The sequence below is a fragment of the Ptychodera flava genome, chromosome 3, assembly GCF_041260155.1.
Source record: "Ptychodera flava strain L36383 chromosome 3, AS_Pfla_20210202, whole genome shotgun sequence".
NCBI lineage: Eukaryota > Metazoa > Hemichordata > Enteropneusta > Ptychoderidae > Ptychodera > Ptychodera flava.
The window spans coordinates 41,441,096-41,454,247 of NC_091930.1; the positions used below are offsets into that span (position 1 = coordinate 41,441,096).

Here is a 13,152-nt window from a genome sequence, read left to right on the forward strand (position 1 = left end):
CTTCTTAAATCTGTTGTTTGTATGCACACAACTCGCCTAAATATCCCAAATGTTAAATTGTTAGAGGTAAAGAGAATTCAACATTAAGATGTTGTGACTATGACTAAGAACTAAGAATAATATGGAATTCACCTAATCATGACACTTATAAACATTATTACCCAGAATGCCATCATAAGCTTGTGGCGGTCCCTCACATGAACAACTCCAAATGATTGGCTGGTTAAGACAGTTTGAAGGCAAGCGGAAATTGAATGTTTCACGGTGAAGTTGAAATTTCAAAAAGCTTACTTTAGACGTCCTTATCCTAACGTATCCTCATTTCGTAAAAAAATATCATAAGTGGTGACAGTTATTTAGTGTATAAAGGGTCGTATAGATGAACTAATTTAAAAGACTGTTACAGTAACATAAAATTGAAATAGACAATGTATTCATACACAGCGTTGGCGTCACATTACCATAAAATATGTCACTCGCTATACTGTAACCATTTTTTTAGCTCGACGACAGTGCAAACTTCCTTTTCTATTAACTCAATCTAAGTATTAAAGGTAACCAGCTGACTTTCATTGAGGAATGATAATTGAAAATTACTGGAGGGAAATGGGAATGAGGGTACTCCGTAATGTATGGAAAATAGTGCTCCGATATTTAAGCACATTCTGTCGATCTGTAGACAACAGCGAATTTCTGGTATTTAATATTGGAGAACGGTAAATTACCATAAGCAGGTAATGGTGTAAGGGGTTGAAAAGCGTTACATAGAAGTACCTTCAGATTACACTTGCAAACCATGACTCCATCTTTCGGGAGCAGAACAAGTAATTCAACATCAATTTTCTGGTAGGTGTAATCGAACCATCGAGATATTTAAGAATTTGTCACACTCTATGTAATGCCAACCTGTCTTGTAATAACAACTTCTGCTGAAAACGATGTATTTACTGAGAACACACGAGTCAGATAAATTACTAATTAATGTGCTATATTCATTTAAATCTTCATATGTAACAAAGAGATAGCAAAAATCCACACGTCGCTCATATTTTAGCTGTTTGCTTTCCGCGTATAATAGTGTGTATTGTGTGGGTGTATATTATGCTTGGCTGTTTTTTTTTGTATTGACCTACCTGGCAATGGCGAGACGTAGCCGCAATCTACGTGTCAATGAGCCGCCTCTACACCAGAGTAAAGATTATGTATAAGACTACGATCCCACGTTTCGAAAACGTAGAGTTTCGGCACCAGTCCGTTCAGTTTTCTTCAGTTGGTAAATGGCATTGAATCATTGGTTGGTTGTAGATGTTTCCATGTAGATTAACTCAGGTTAACTTTGTCCTTCGATTGAGGAACAAGCTAAAATATGTACATTTGGTCGTTTTGTAGTCGTGTTTACCGGATGTTTTGGGAACCAAAGCACTTAATATATATTAAAACAAATTTAGGAAAAAATTAAATAGACAATAGCTAAATCAGAAAGGTCCTATTGCCAAAATATGATCATATCATTTTATGTTCCTGCAAGTGTGATAATCAGTTAAATAGAACACAATGCTTTGGTAAATTGTTCAACTATATTTCGGAGATTATTACTTCTATAGTTCCGCTTTTTACAAGGAACTGCATAAAATAGTATCAAATATATCGTTAACGCTTTCTGCGGTAGCAATTGCGAGCAAAACAGAAAGAGAAAGAAACCGGGCTTTACCAAAATGCTGACAGCAAGTGAACAGAAGCTGGTACAGTGAAATCGGTGAATGAACAGTTTAAATACCCTCCGACGAGCTCTGTACATATGCACATGTACAAACTTCAGCAGATAACATTCAAACGCAGGACTTACGCTGAAAAAGAGATTTAAAAAAAGTGTAATGGGTGACATGCAGTCGGGCTTTTAATATTTCCTCTGATAATTAATTTACATTCCACGATTGCGATCATGAAATACGATAAATACTGTAACTCATATGGAGACTTTCAAGTGAGAAGGCTAATAAGTACAAAAGCTGTTGAGAAAGTGACTCTGAGACAGAAACTTTTCGTTAGAAAATTTAAGAAGCTCTAGGATTGATACGAATATGCGGTATCAAAATATGCCATGTCCGTTTCGCGAATTATGACGAATGACAATTTGTGTATAACTCTAATTGATAGCATAGTGACTTTTATGATAACTAAATTCTTCACGTTAGGTCAATATCCACATGTGTAATATGTTTGCATCCTTTAAGATGACCGGATTGACCAGGTTACTTTTTTACATAGTATAAAAATGGTTGATTAATTCAAAATCTCAAATTCAAATCATCAAGATAAAAACTTCAAAGAGAAGGCTAGACAGACATAAAACAGTCCTAAGTGGCGAGACACGGGGAATATTAAATTTATCATTTATCCCTTTCCTGTCTCAAGACAATTTGATTAGTAAAATCGATAAAATACAAATATATGCGAAAATAACAGAAAAAAAAACCAAAGGTTGAAGACACTACAGAGAAATTACACAATAACATCGATGAGGATAAAAGAAGTTTAGATTAACCAAGGTGTCAAAAATCCTAAAGATTTGTTTTCAACTGCTATAAAGAATAAAAAGAAAAGACATTCAACAATTAAACTCGCATTGGTAACATCAGCAAGGTTGCATGAAACCAGAATTTAATCTCGCTTATCAAATATATATATTTTCCTTGTACTTCAACGATGAATTTTAAGACTGGAAATTGAAAAACAGTCTAAATTAAAACTGTGATAAATGCATTTTATCAAACACAACATGAAAAATGTATCTTTGTAGTTGTGACGATTAAATTTAATAAAATAGACGCAATGTTTCATAGTCATAGATATATCTATGTGTAGTGGATAATGTGATGGTAGTTTAGGTGTGAAGCTCAAGACTAGGTATTGTGTCCACATGCTATCTCCTGTGAGAAAGCTTTTCATTCTTACTGAACTGCACAAACATTTAGATAAAACAAGTACTTATGCAAGAATCCTTTTTGCAGATTTCTTTAGTGCTTTCAACACAATTCAACCCCATATCCTTGCAGAAACATTGAATTTCATAAAGTTTAATTATATTAGTAGTCAACTTGTGCTCTGGATTCTTGACTTTCCCACAAATACATCACAAAAGATTTTTGTCAATGCTTTCTTTTCACCGTTGATACAAACAACTACCGGTTTGCCTCAGGGTTGGGTTCTCTCTCCTCTGTTGCATATCCTTTATACTGATGATTGTAGAAGTACACATGAAGGTAGCCATCTTGTAAAGTTTCCTGACGACAGTGCTCTGCTTTCACATCTACAGAAATCAGAATGTTATCATGGTCCCTCTCTCGGCGAGTTTGTTGAATGGTGTGATAATTCTTATCTAAGCTTAACTGTTAAGATTACTGAGGATATGATAATCAGTTTTAGGGGCAAGGACGCAACTCTCCGACAATCATTGTTCACGATCAAGAAGTTGAAATCGTCTGTCAGTATACCTATCATGGTTCAATACTTGATAACAAATTAAAATGGAATTTAAACACCGATGCTACCTTAAAGAAAGGGCAACAACAATTATTATATCTTTAAGGAAACTAAGTTCATTTATGGTTGATAGAGAAATCTTATCCATTTCTATAAAACTTTAATATTGAAAGCCTTATTTCATTCTCGTTCATCTGCTGGCTTTAAAAATCTTACAGTAAAAAATAGAACTTCACATAGAATTGTGTCACTGAGCTCAAAACTAATTTGAACACCCAAGAGAAGTCTGTCATCATTTTCTGATCAGCAAGTTCTAGGAAGATTGGCGCAACTGTTTTACCTAGTAATTATATTTATCGGCAGAATTCGACATAATTCCCTCTCGTCGGCGTTTTAGATGCCCGGCTTGCAGGTCAAACCGGTGCAAGTTGTCATTCATCCCAACCGCGGTACGGCTTTTGAGTGATTTGTAAAACTGTTTTGTGTGATTGTTATGGTAGTATTCTGTGTCTATGTAATTTTTGTCGGAAATGGTGTATGATTGTCAATGATACTTATAACCAAATTGTTTTATTTCGGAAATCAAAACAATCCCAGCTCAAGACTAGAAAGAGTTGAACTTTGAAACTTCAAGTATGATAGGGCGATATTTAATGATTTTTCCGTTTTTTGGGTGACGACAAATATATTGTTTGATGCAGCAGGCAGGGATTTGGTGCTTTTATGTCAAAATTCATAAATACAAGGATTTTAGGCTCAGCACATTCACAAATTGATTTTATGCATGTGTGGTACTAATGCTTGACTACTGATCCGGCATTTGGAGCACTGTCAGATTTGAATTTAGAGTGTACAAAACAGGGCACAAATTTACCCTAAAGGTGGCCACAAGAGGTGACATGGGGTGGAACAATGCCAGTATAAGACGTACATCGAAAAGTCTCAGTTTTTGGAATAGATTTGTTGGTATGTTACATAACAGGATTTGCAAAATAGTCTTCCTGTGGAACTGTACATAAAATATAGAAATTTGTTTCATGGAATACTTCAAATATTCACATACGTTGGATAACAAGAGAGGCGTTTTAAATTTAGAGAAGGTAAACTAAGATGACCTTTGTTCAAACTTAGGAAATTGTTTGTAAAAATTAGTGTTTGGAAAACAACGCAGTCAGGAATTAACAAGACCAAAACGTTAAATTATGGCATGATTTAGAACAGTAATCTTACCTCAGAAAATATAAAGTTGTAGAAGTAAAACGTGAAGAATTCCTTTCTATAGAGGTATTTATTTATTTTCTTTATAAATACTTAAATGTGTATGATATGACATTAGCTTTATTTCCACAATGACTGTTTGATTTTGAAGGGGAATTTTAATGACAAAATTAATACAGTAATTTTTTTGTCCGTGTCTGTCAACTATGATTAGCTATAAATCAGATCGACTTCAGACTTGATTTCACAGACATATGCGCAACACGAGACATTTTGAGGGCGCACAAGAAACTGCTATAATTCCGATACAATGTAGAACGGGGCTGTTACATAGTCAATTCCACATCAAATTATATTGAACTATTGCACAAACACAGTTAGGGAAGGGGCACACGGTATGTTTTCTGCGTTTGAGCCTCTTATGTTGTTCAGTTTCTTTGCTGTGACCACAACTACATTCAGGCATTCAACTCATTACAATTTTGGTGTACTAAATGATATTCCATTGCAAAGGCGCCATCGAAGTTCGGTAAAGCGTATTTGGAATGGTGCCTATGTTATTCAAGATTATCCTTGAGATTTTGTACAATTTCTGATGTTTTAATTTTATTAGATATTCATTGATATTATGGTGATTTGCATTTTTATTGTAAAGGAGTGTTACGGCTAGTTAGGTTTATCGTATACGGAAACGCTCGAGAAAAATAGCTGGTGCAATTTAAATGTGTTCGAGATTCTCCAAAATCTTTATGCCAGAATTAATTGTAATTGACGATACAATTAATTATATAGTAAATATTGATTCTTCTGTTTTCAATAATTATCGACCTAAACGTTTCAGCTATTTTGAATGGAATTTTATTTGTTTCACATTAATTCACACTGCATGAAAAGCCAATAATACTTACTGTATTTGCATGGATTATTGCCTGTATTTTAGCTGAAGAGTGCATATACAGGTGAATACAGTCATTAATCCATTGCTTGTATTCAGCCAGCCTGTATTCACGTGGATTCATGTGAATTCACGTGTATTAACAATAATACAGTCAATTCATTAATGTGAATTTATCTGTATTATTGCGTTTTCATGCAGTGTCAGTAGTCTGATAACCTGCAGTAGCTGGAGTATATCTGCATGCAATATTCACCAAGAAAATTTATCTGTAAACTTAAACATTAGTTTACTTGGAGTTACAATTGTGCAACCAAATGAATTTTTGGATGAGCAAAATTCTTTGCCTTGCCATTGTACTCGTAACACACACACACACACACACACACACACCACACACACACACACACACACACACACACACACATATATATATATATATATATATATATATTGATGTATACCTAAACATCGGATGCTTGCAGTCAAATGAACGGCTAAATATTACAATTAAAACGTACGCATTTTTCTTGTCAATCAACATGTCGCATCCTAACATACTAATTAGACAAACTTGATACTACAACCTTATTGTAATTTTTATTCAGTAGTCTTACAAAAGCAAAGGTGTATGATGATAACATCAAACGACAGGACATTAACAATTTACATCAGTGTGGAACTTTCTAATTCAAAATCTTACCGAGATGCATAAATACTATAGTAATTGTTATGATCTAGAGCTCTTCGATAAAAGGTAAAAGCGAGGGCAATAATGCCTGCAGCATTAAATCAAAACTTTTGTTCAACTATTAGACTAATAGTCTTTTTGTAAATGGCAGTTATTTCACCTTCCAAAAGGTGACAAACATCCAGCTACTTTTTGTAGGAGCGTGATACATCATCACAATCCACATCTGTTTACGTTTTATTGTCATTGTTGATCCCAAAATTCTTCATCAGTGTCCGACAATCTTCGAATCGATACATTGGCCTCATTCAACGGTTTCTCTTCAATCCTAGCTTTGAGTCTTTCAAAGTCTAAATAAATATATAAACATAAACAAAATATTACACGTTATATCTAGCCTAATATGACGTGAAAACAAACCCAATAACCCACAACATTCAGGTAATAAAATTACCAGGTCGAATAAACACAACTGAACAAAAATGTTGTAATACAGATAAATTCACGCAAATGCATTGACTGCATTATTGAATAATACACGTGAATTCACATGGTTCCACACAAACATAGGCATGGTAAATACACGCAATGGATTCCTAACTGTATTAATCTGTATAGGCACTATTTAGCTATAATACAGACAACAATCCATATTAATAAAAAGGGTTTCATGTAGTAAAAATGACAGTATCAGAAAGGACATCTTCGAAGCACGTATATAAGAAATAAGTGGTGCTGGCAGGTGTCCGAAAGTTGGTAAGCATACCCTGCTGGCATGCTACACCCGTCTAGTTATATAATCGCCCAAAACTATGATGTATCTTTCAACCGCTAAGATGTTTTGGCCACCTGGCATGTTATTGGCCACCGTTTTCTTTCCCTTTATGTCCTGTATAATAATCCCAAACATCTCCTAAAATAAGGGATGCGCGCAAAAGGTCATTTAGAAAGAACTTCAATACATACCGTCTATGTCCTCTGCAAACTCCACAATAACATACATCTTGTCCAAGCTTGGCGTTTTGCAGGTTGACGCTCTTCCTTCGAGATAGTATTCAATGATATCGGAGGGAGTGTCTACAGCTACATTCGTCAGAACGAATCGACGATTATTTTGTTTATCATTATGTTGCTCATCTGAAACAAAAATAAACAAAATTTACATCATGAATATAAACTTTAGACTCTTTGATCTAGTGAGTAATTAAGTTTATATTTTACACTCAATTGGTATAGACTATCCGTGTCACAAAAATGCGAACCCGATTGAAAACACCGTATTTTCTACTCTGAGTCTATAACTCTGCTGGTTGACTGAAGTGTGTCCGACGCAAGTTTAATAGTGAGCCAACGAGCGTGAGTGCTTCATGAACTCTACAGCGTCCGGAGGGTCACAGGCAGAAAATTTGTAACAACTTAGCTCAGTTATTAAATCACCCTTTTCGTAAGTTGGGATTTGGCCGAGCGTTTTGTTCGGTGTGGTGACTGGGTGCCGTTTGTTGTGAATTCGAACCCGATTAAAAACATTTTAACAATGCTGTCATTCCAATTTTCATAGTGTTAATGTATCAGAGTAAAAGAAAAAAGATTTCAGATTTTGCAGTCGTTACCTTATTTAAAAAAAAATATATGATAATATTCCTCCCGTGTATTATTTAAAAGTCGATGCACACATTTCGAATAAGGGCACGTCTATAGGAAGCTAAGGTTCATCCAAGGAAGGATGGGAAAAAATCAATTACAAGCACGTGGTTATATTTTGCTATCTACCTTTGAAGGAAGGGGGAAGCGAAAAGAAACATGGTTTCCAATCGTTTGCTGGTGTATATAAATAATGAAAACTGTAAAAATAGTTGATCTTACCATCTGAATACGAATCTGAAAGGTCGTCCATATCTTGTACTGCATTCGAGCTTCTAAAGCGCCTAGGCATCTTCAATTTGAAACGAGAACTGCGTTGCCTTCTACGATCTTTTCCAGAATCTGTTAAAAATACAATGGAGATTGACTTCACTCACAGTATGCCTAACAATATTCGTATATAAAACTGGAGAGTAAGGTTATATCTGTCAGATACAAATTGGCTATATGTTTAATATTTACAGCAAATCAATGCTGCTCATGAGATGCTGACATTGTAAAGTTGACGCTTACTCATTTTCTTATATCCCATTATTGCAATCTCGAACAGGACTCTGCGACGATTTTATTTGCTTATGGCCAATGCAGTCACCAACTGCACACGCGAAATTTTGTTATGGTGTTCAGCGCCTTGTGCACAGTCATGTATAGAGGGATTGTGTCACTCCTACGTACTTCTGACGAATTAAATTTATTTGTCAATAATGAATTGGTTGCTATTTTGATTGATGACGACATCGGCTGTTTAAACAAAACAAGGTCAAAGGGTATTCTAGCCACATAATCTCTTGAAGCTACAGAAACGGTTTTTAAAACTGTTTACCAGAACGCCTGGTTTTCAGATGATTTATTTTTAAATACAGAGCAAGCAGACTTCACCTATAAGAATTGTAACTTACGTCTAGGTACTTCATGTAACTACAAATGTTAGCCTTACTAGTACAACCAAACGTGATCGCTGGGAATATTTGGGAGACGTGCTTATATTGTATAATTCAACGGCTTACACGTGTTTAAACCAAATAAGTTGCAACAGCTTTGTTATTCCATGGAACACTCTATTTCTTATGGCTAGAATGGTATAAAACATGTAAACAGTTATCAACTGCTCTCGCTGACAATTGTTATGGCATAGACTTGCTGCGTTAAGGATATGCATTTGATTGATCTGGCGTCACTCCATCTCTCCCTGGTGTTTGTCAAATCGGGTTCGCCAAGGGAAATGTCCTTGTTGCTATTTTAATGTGTTGCAGCATCGCTGAAGGGCGAAATTAGTTATTAAACTATTTAGATGTCCAGCTGTCGAAAGCCCTCGTGATGATTTTATCATGTCTTGCTTGGATTGTTGAAATTATTCGTCACACAGGAAAAATAATATCATAATGACAACCTCGATCATTATTGAACGTCGATCATTCTAGTTGTTTCATAAATAAACCCATTGGCAATTATGTGACAGCCTCAAATTGTAATATATAAGCGAGAATAGAAAATACATCATATTTAATTGGTATCTTCATAACCCATATGTGACCAGAATTGCCATATACAAGTACAACAAGTAACAGACTGAGTTTAACCGATACACTTGAATTTCCCACAAAACTATAAGTTACGTATAAATAGGCGCACCCAAACAATAAGACCTGCACACGGGAATCCAACGTTTTCTTATTTGCTTTTTTCATCAGTGATAAGTCATGCGAAAACAGTCGTCATGATATTCTCGGCGGTATATGTTCACGCTTTTTGTCTAAATATGCGCATGACATTATAAACCTTGACAGATCGAAACTGCAAGAGAGAGAGAGAGAGAGAGAGAGAGAGAGAGAGAGAGAGAGAGAGAGAGAGAGAGAGAGAGAGAGAGAGAGAGAATAATTATATGCTATCAACAGACTAGAATTATTATCGTTTTATTGGCAGTGTGCCTGATTTGTCAGGAATCATAAATAATCGAAATAAAGAGGAATGTCGAAGGGATACATTAACGAACCTTTTTATGTACTCGTATAAACTTTATGCACACAGTGATGATGATGGGGCGCTTACATTTTGCTTCGAGCATATTTATAAACAAAAACGCTGTTACGCTCATTTAAGCCTAGGTATTGTATTAGTAAACCAATATTATAAATGTGTGTAATGAAACTGATTTACTAATACACATTCACAGTTCTTTTATTTGGCTTCTGACCGTTGATTACAAGGAAGAACTTTAGTCACATGCCATGTCAGGCCAGATTCCGATTGTTCATGTGCATAGCTTGGCAGTCATGGAAACCAAATACAGGGATTTTCCAATCATGATGATTGGGATCCGGTCATGCACGGTAATAAATTAGCTCAACTCCATAGAAACTTACATAAACATGTCATTCAACGAGATGACCTGCCATGTCAGGACAGCTTCTATAGGACAATGACCGATGAAAGCCTGGGGTCTTCACACCTGTGGCCTGTGCCAACTAGTCCTGCAGGCCTGATTTAAATTGTTTTCTCAAACTCATCAATTTCTGATGATTTTATGTTCAAACTAAACAGCTTCGTAATTATGAAAATTGATGGTTGCTTGCATAGTTAGTGATCTAATGTGTGTAGTCACGAGAACTGAGACGAGATTAGAGTGCGCTGATAGTGTCATTTTGAAAAAGAAATGTGTGGTAGCTATTCGTAACTTGAACATAATTACTTTATATTGAGTAAGGTTCCAAAGTATCAAACATTATAAAAAAATCGCTGTGCCACTTTTTCATTGCATACTAGTCTTGCTCTCCGTTCCCAACTTTCCGTGAAGCTCAGAACAGCGGCAATTAAATGTCGGTCGCAAAATACATGTAACATCAAATAATAAATCAGCCAAGCGGACCTACATGGACATTCTGTTTGCATTTTCAAACAATTTAGGAAATTTCTGTAAAGGTTAACGAAATCTATTAGTCTCAGAAAAAGAGAATGAAATTTGACGAACTCCTCTGATCTATCTACCCTAAAATTCAGAGGTGTATACCGGGAAACATATATTTTTATGTGCCCTAACATGAATCGTTTAATGTATGTGTGTTTGTTTGTCAACGTGATTTTCGAGATTCTGCGATCACTTTTCAGCCCCGCTACTCAAAAATTGATATAACTGAATTCACATGGTCATGAGCATTTTTTACTGTTGAAGAATGGTAATGGCAAATGACGATGACTTATTGTTGTTATCACCTGAAGTAGCGACCTGTAACCAAGACAAGCTTTGCTAATATAAAACCTGATTTAATACTGGTGTCCCGATGCTATTTTCGTTGGAAACCACATTTATTTTTTTTACACATAGGACCATCTCTCTCGCACTATGGACACAACACACGTAGGCGTAAAGCTAGTCGAGGCACATTGTTAATAAAGCTTACGTAGATTGGTCTAGATTCTGTGACACCTGCCATGTCAGGCTAGTAAAGTTCAAATAATTGTTGACATGGAAAGGTCGAGCCAGGGACCGTGATAAAATCACTTCCCTACAATTGTGTTACCTGTCACGAGTGATCAACGGTTATATAATGGCATATAATGCCTTTGCTTTTTTGATGGATCTTTTTTTCTGTTCTTTTATATTTTATCGTTTAAACAATTATGTTATAAGTCAAGGGATTTTACTACAAGCTCAAGTTGTCAGTTAACCAGTGTTTCCGAATTGTATTTTCTTTGTTGTCAAGCCTATTATTGCTACGAGCTTCAACACTATGAAAAATTGATATAGTTGTATGCTCCTCGATTAATTGTTTCACCACGCTTTAGTAATCAAACGGGACTTTGATTTCAATTTTCTCGGTCGTCGATGAAAGAAAAAGTATCTGATACAATTTGTTAATGTTAGGAACATATAAGGGCATTGCATGTGTTTAATTTAAGGCTATGCTCTGAGTGTCACGTATTGAAAGTGTAAAATAACGAAGAAAATGACAGCTTCATTAAAAATCGTTTCCCGCGTAAATTTTTAAAGTTCTCTTCATAACCGATTCAAAAATCGAGGAGGGTGCATGTTTTTATCAGAGACAAAACTTACCTAAATTTGCGATTTATATTTATATTGTAATTAATCCTGCAATAAGCTTACGCATGTTAACGACGCTGTGAGAAAGATTAAAGTTTTGATTTTCACCGTTGCTAAAAATTTTGAAATTTGTATATTACTTCCCTACCGGAGCCAACTTAAAGAGTGCACCTGGCTTCATCTACCTACTGCATAGAGTTGCAGACTTTGTGACAAGTTTAACTTCTTAAATTATTATCTGTATGGAAAATGTGATTGCATTTTACCACGCAAATTGCGCCGTTTGCCCTCATCACATTTTGGCGCTTTCATTTGAGCAGCAAGCCATCACGATTTCAATTGTATGACCTTTTTCGCGGGATTGGAACATAATTCGAAAAATAAAACATTTAAGATGGCCATGATTTCAGTTTGTCTGTTTTTGGTGTTTTTATGCATGGATAACGTAAGTCGCTACATGAAGAAATAAAATGCAGATTTCCTGTAATGTCAGCTGGCTGTAGTTCCATCGCCGAGTAATGGCTATATTTCTGTATGCCGCTACGTTTGGTTGATTTCCTGTTTGGCCAGCTATTTTCTGTCGCGGCAGTACTAGTAAAAAAACAGGGAAAAACAATACACACTGGTTAATTGATTTTAAAAGCTGTTAAGTCCGATGATTACTTGCCTATCCGTACGCTTTCTGATAATTCATCAGTAAAATGAAAGATCTAGGATCTAAATAAAAGCAAAACACATAGTACATTGTCATCTTCAACTTGCTCATCTGCAATCATGATTGAACACGTCTTTTCGATACGAAACTTTCATGACAAACCAACATTATGATACTCGTGGCTACTTTTTTGTTTATTATATAAACATTTGATCGTCGACTCTCTGCTAATGAAAAAATAATGCGTGAAGTGTTGTTCAGGATAACTCTGTGAGAATAAATCTTTTATTACAGGCCAACTCTTTGTGAATATTTATCCGTTGTCCGCGATAAAATTATCAGTCTTCAATACTTTCTCTGAAAGTAATTAATGTAGATTGTAAAAGAACATTTCTTTATTTTTTGATTTGGCTAGCATTCGAGCCTTTTGCGACAAATATCAAGAAGTTCGGGAGCTGTGGAAGTTGAGAGCTACCGAGCAAGATGACCTTTCTTGACATACACACATCAAAATGATCCAAAAAAGTGAG

The 13,152-nt window shown here is 35.4% G+C and overlaps 1 protein-coding gene and 1 long non-coding RNA gene across 2 annotated transcripts in view; one reads left to right on the forward strand and one right to left on the reverse strand.

Moving 5' to 3' along the window:
* The window catches only part of LOC139130049 (uncharacterized), a 128,150-nt gene that overhangs the window by 25,150 nt on the left and 89,848 nt on the right, over positions 1–13,152 (forward strand). Inside the window, exon 2 of the long non-coding RNA XR_011551765.1 lies at positions 13,038–13,147. This is a non-coding gene — a long non-coding RNA (uncharacterized lncRNA). The remainder of the gene's footprint in view (positions 1–13,037; positions 13,148–13,152) is intronic.
* On the reverse strand, positions 6,171–8,577 carry LOC139126578 (uncharacterized). The gene is made up of 4 exons (XM_070692649.1): positions 8,442–8,577; positions 8,151–8,270; positions 7,254–7,424; positions 6,171–6,637 (listed from the first exon to the last, which is right to left on the reverse strand). Exons 1-4 carry the CDS (start codon positions 8,458–8,460, stop codon positions 6,531–6,533), a joined length of 417 nt encoding a protein of 138 aa, XP_070548750.1. The 5' UTR covers positions 8,461–8,577; the 3' UTR covers positions 6,171–6,530.

Coding starts and splice junctions, on each gene's coding strand:
- LOC139126578 (XM_070692649.1), bottom strand. Junction 7,425..8,150: donor TTCAGATTCGTATTCAGATG/GTAAGATCAACT, acceptor TTTTTGTTTCAG/ATGAGCAACATAATGATAAA. Junction 6,638..7,253: donor GTTTGCAGAGGACATAGACG/GTATGTATTGAA, acceptor ATATTTATTTAG/ACTTTGAAAGACTCAAAGCT.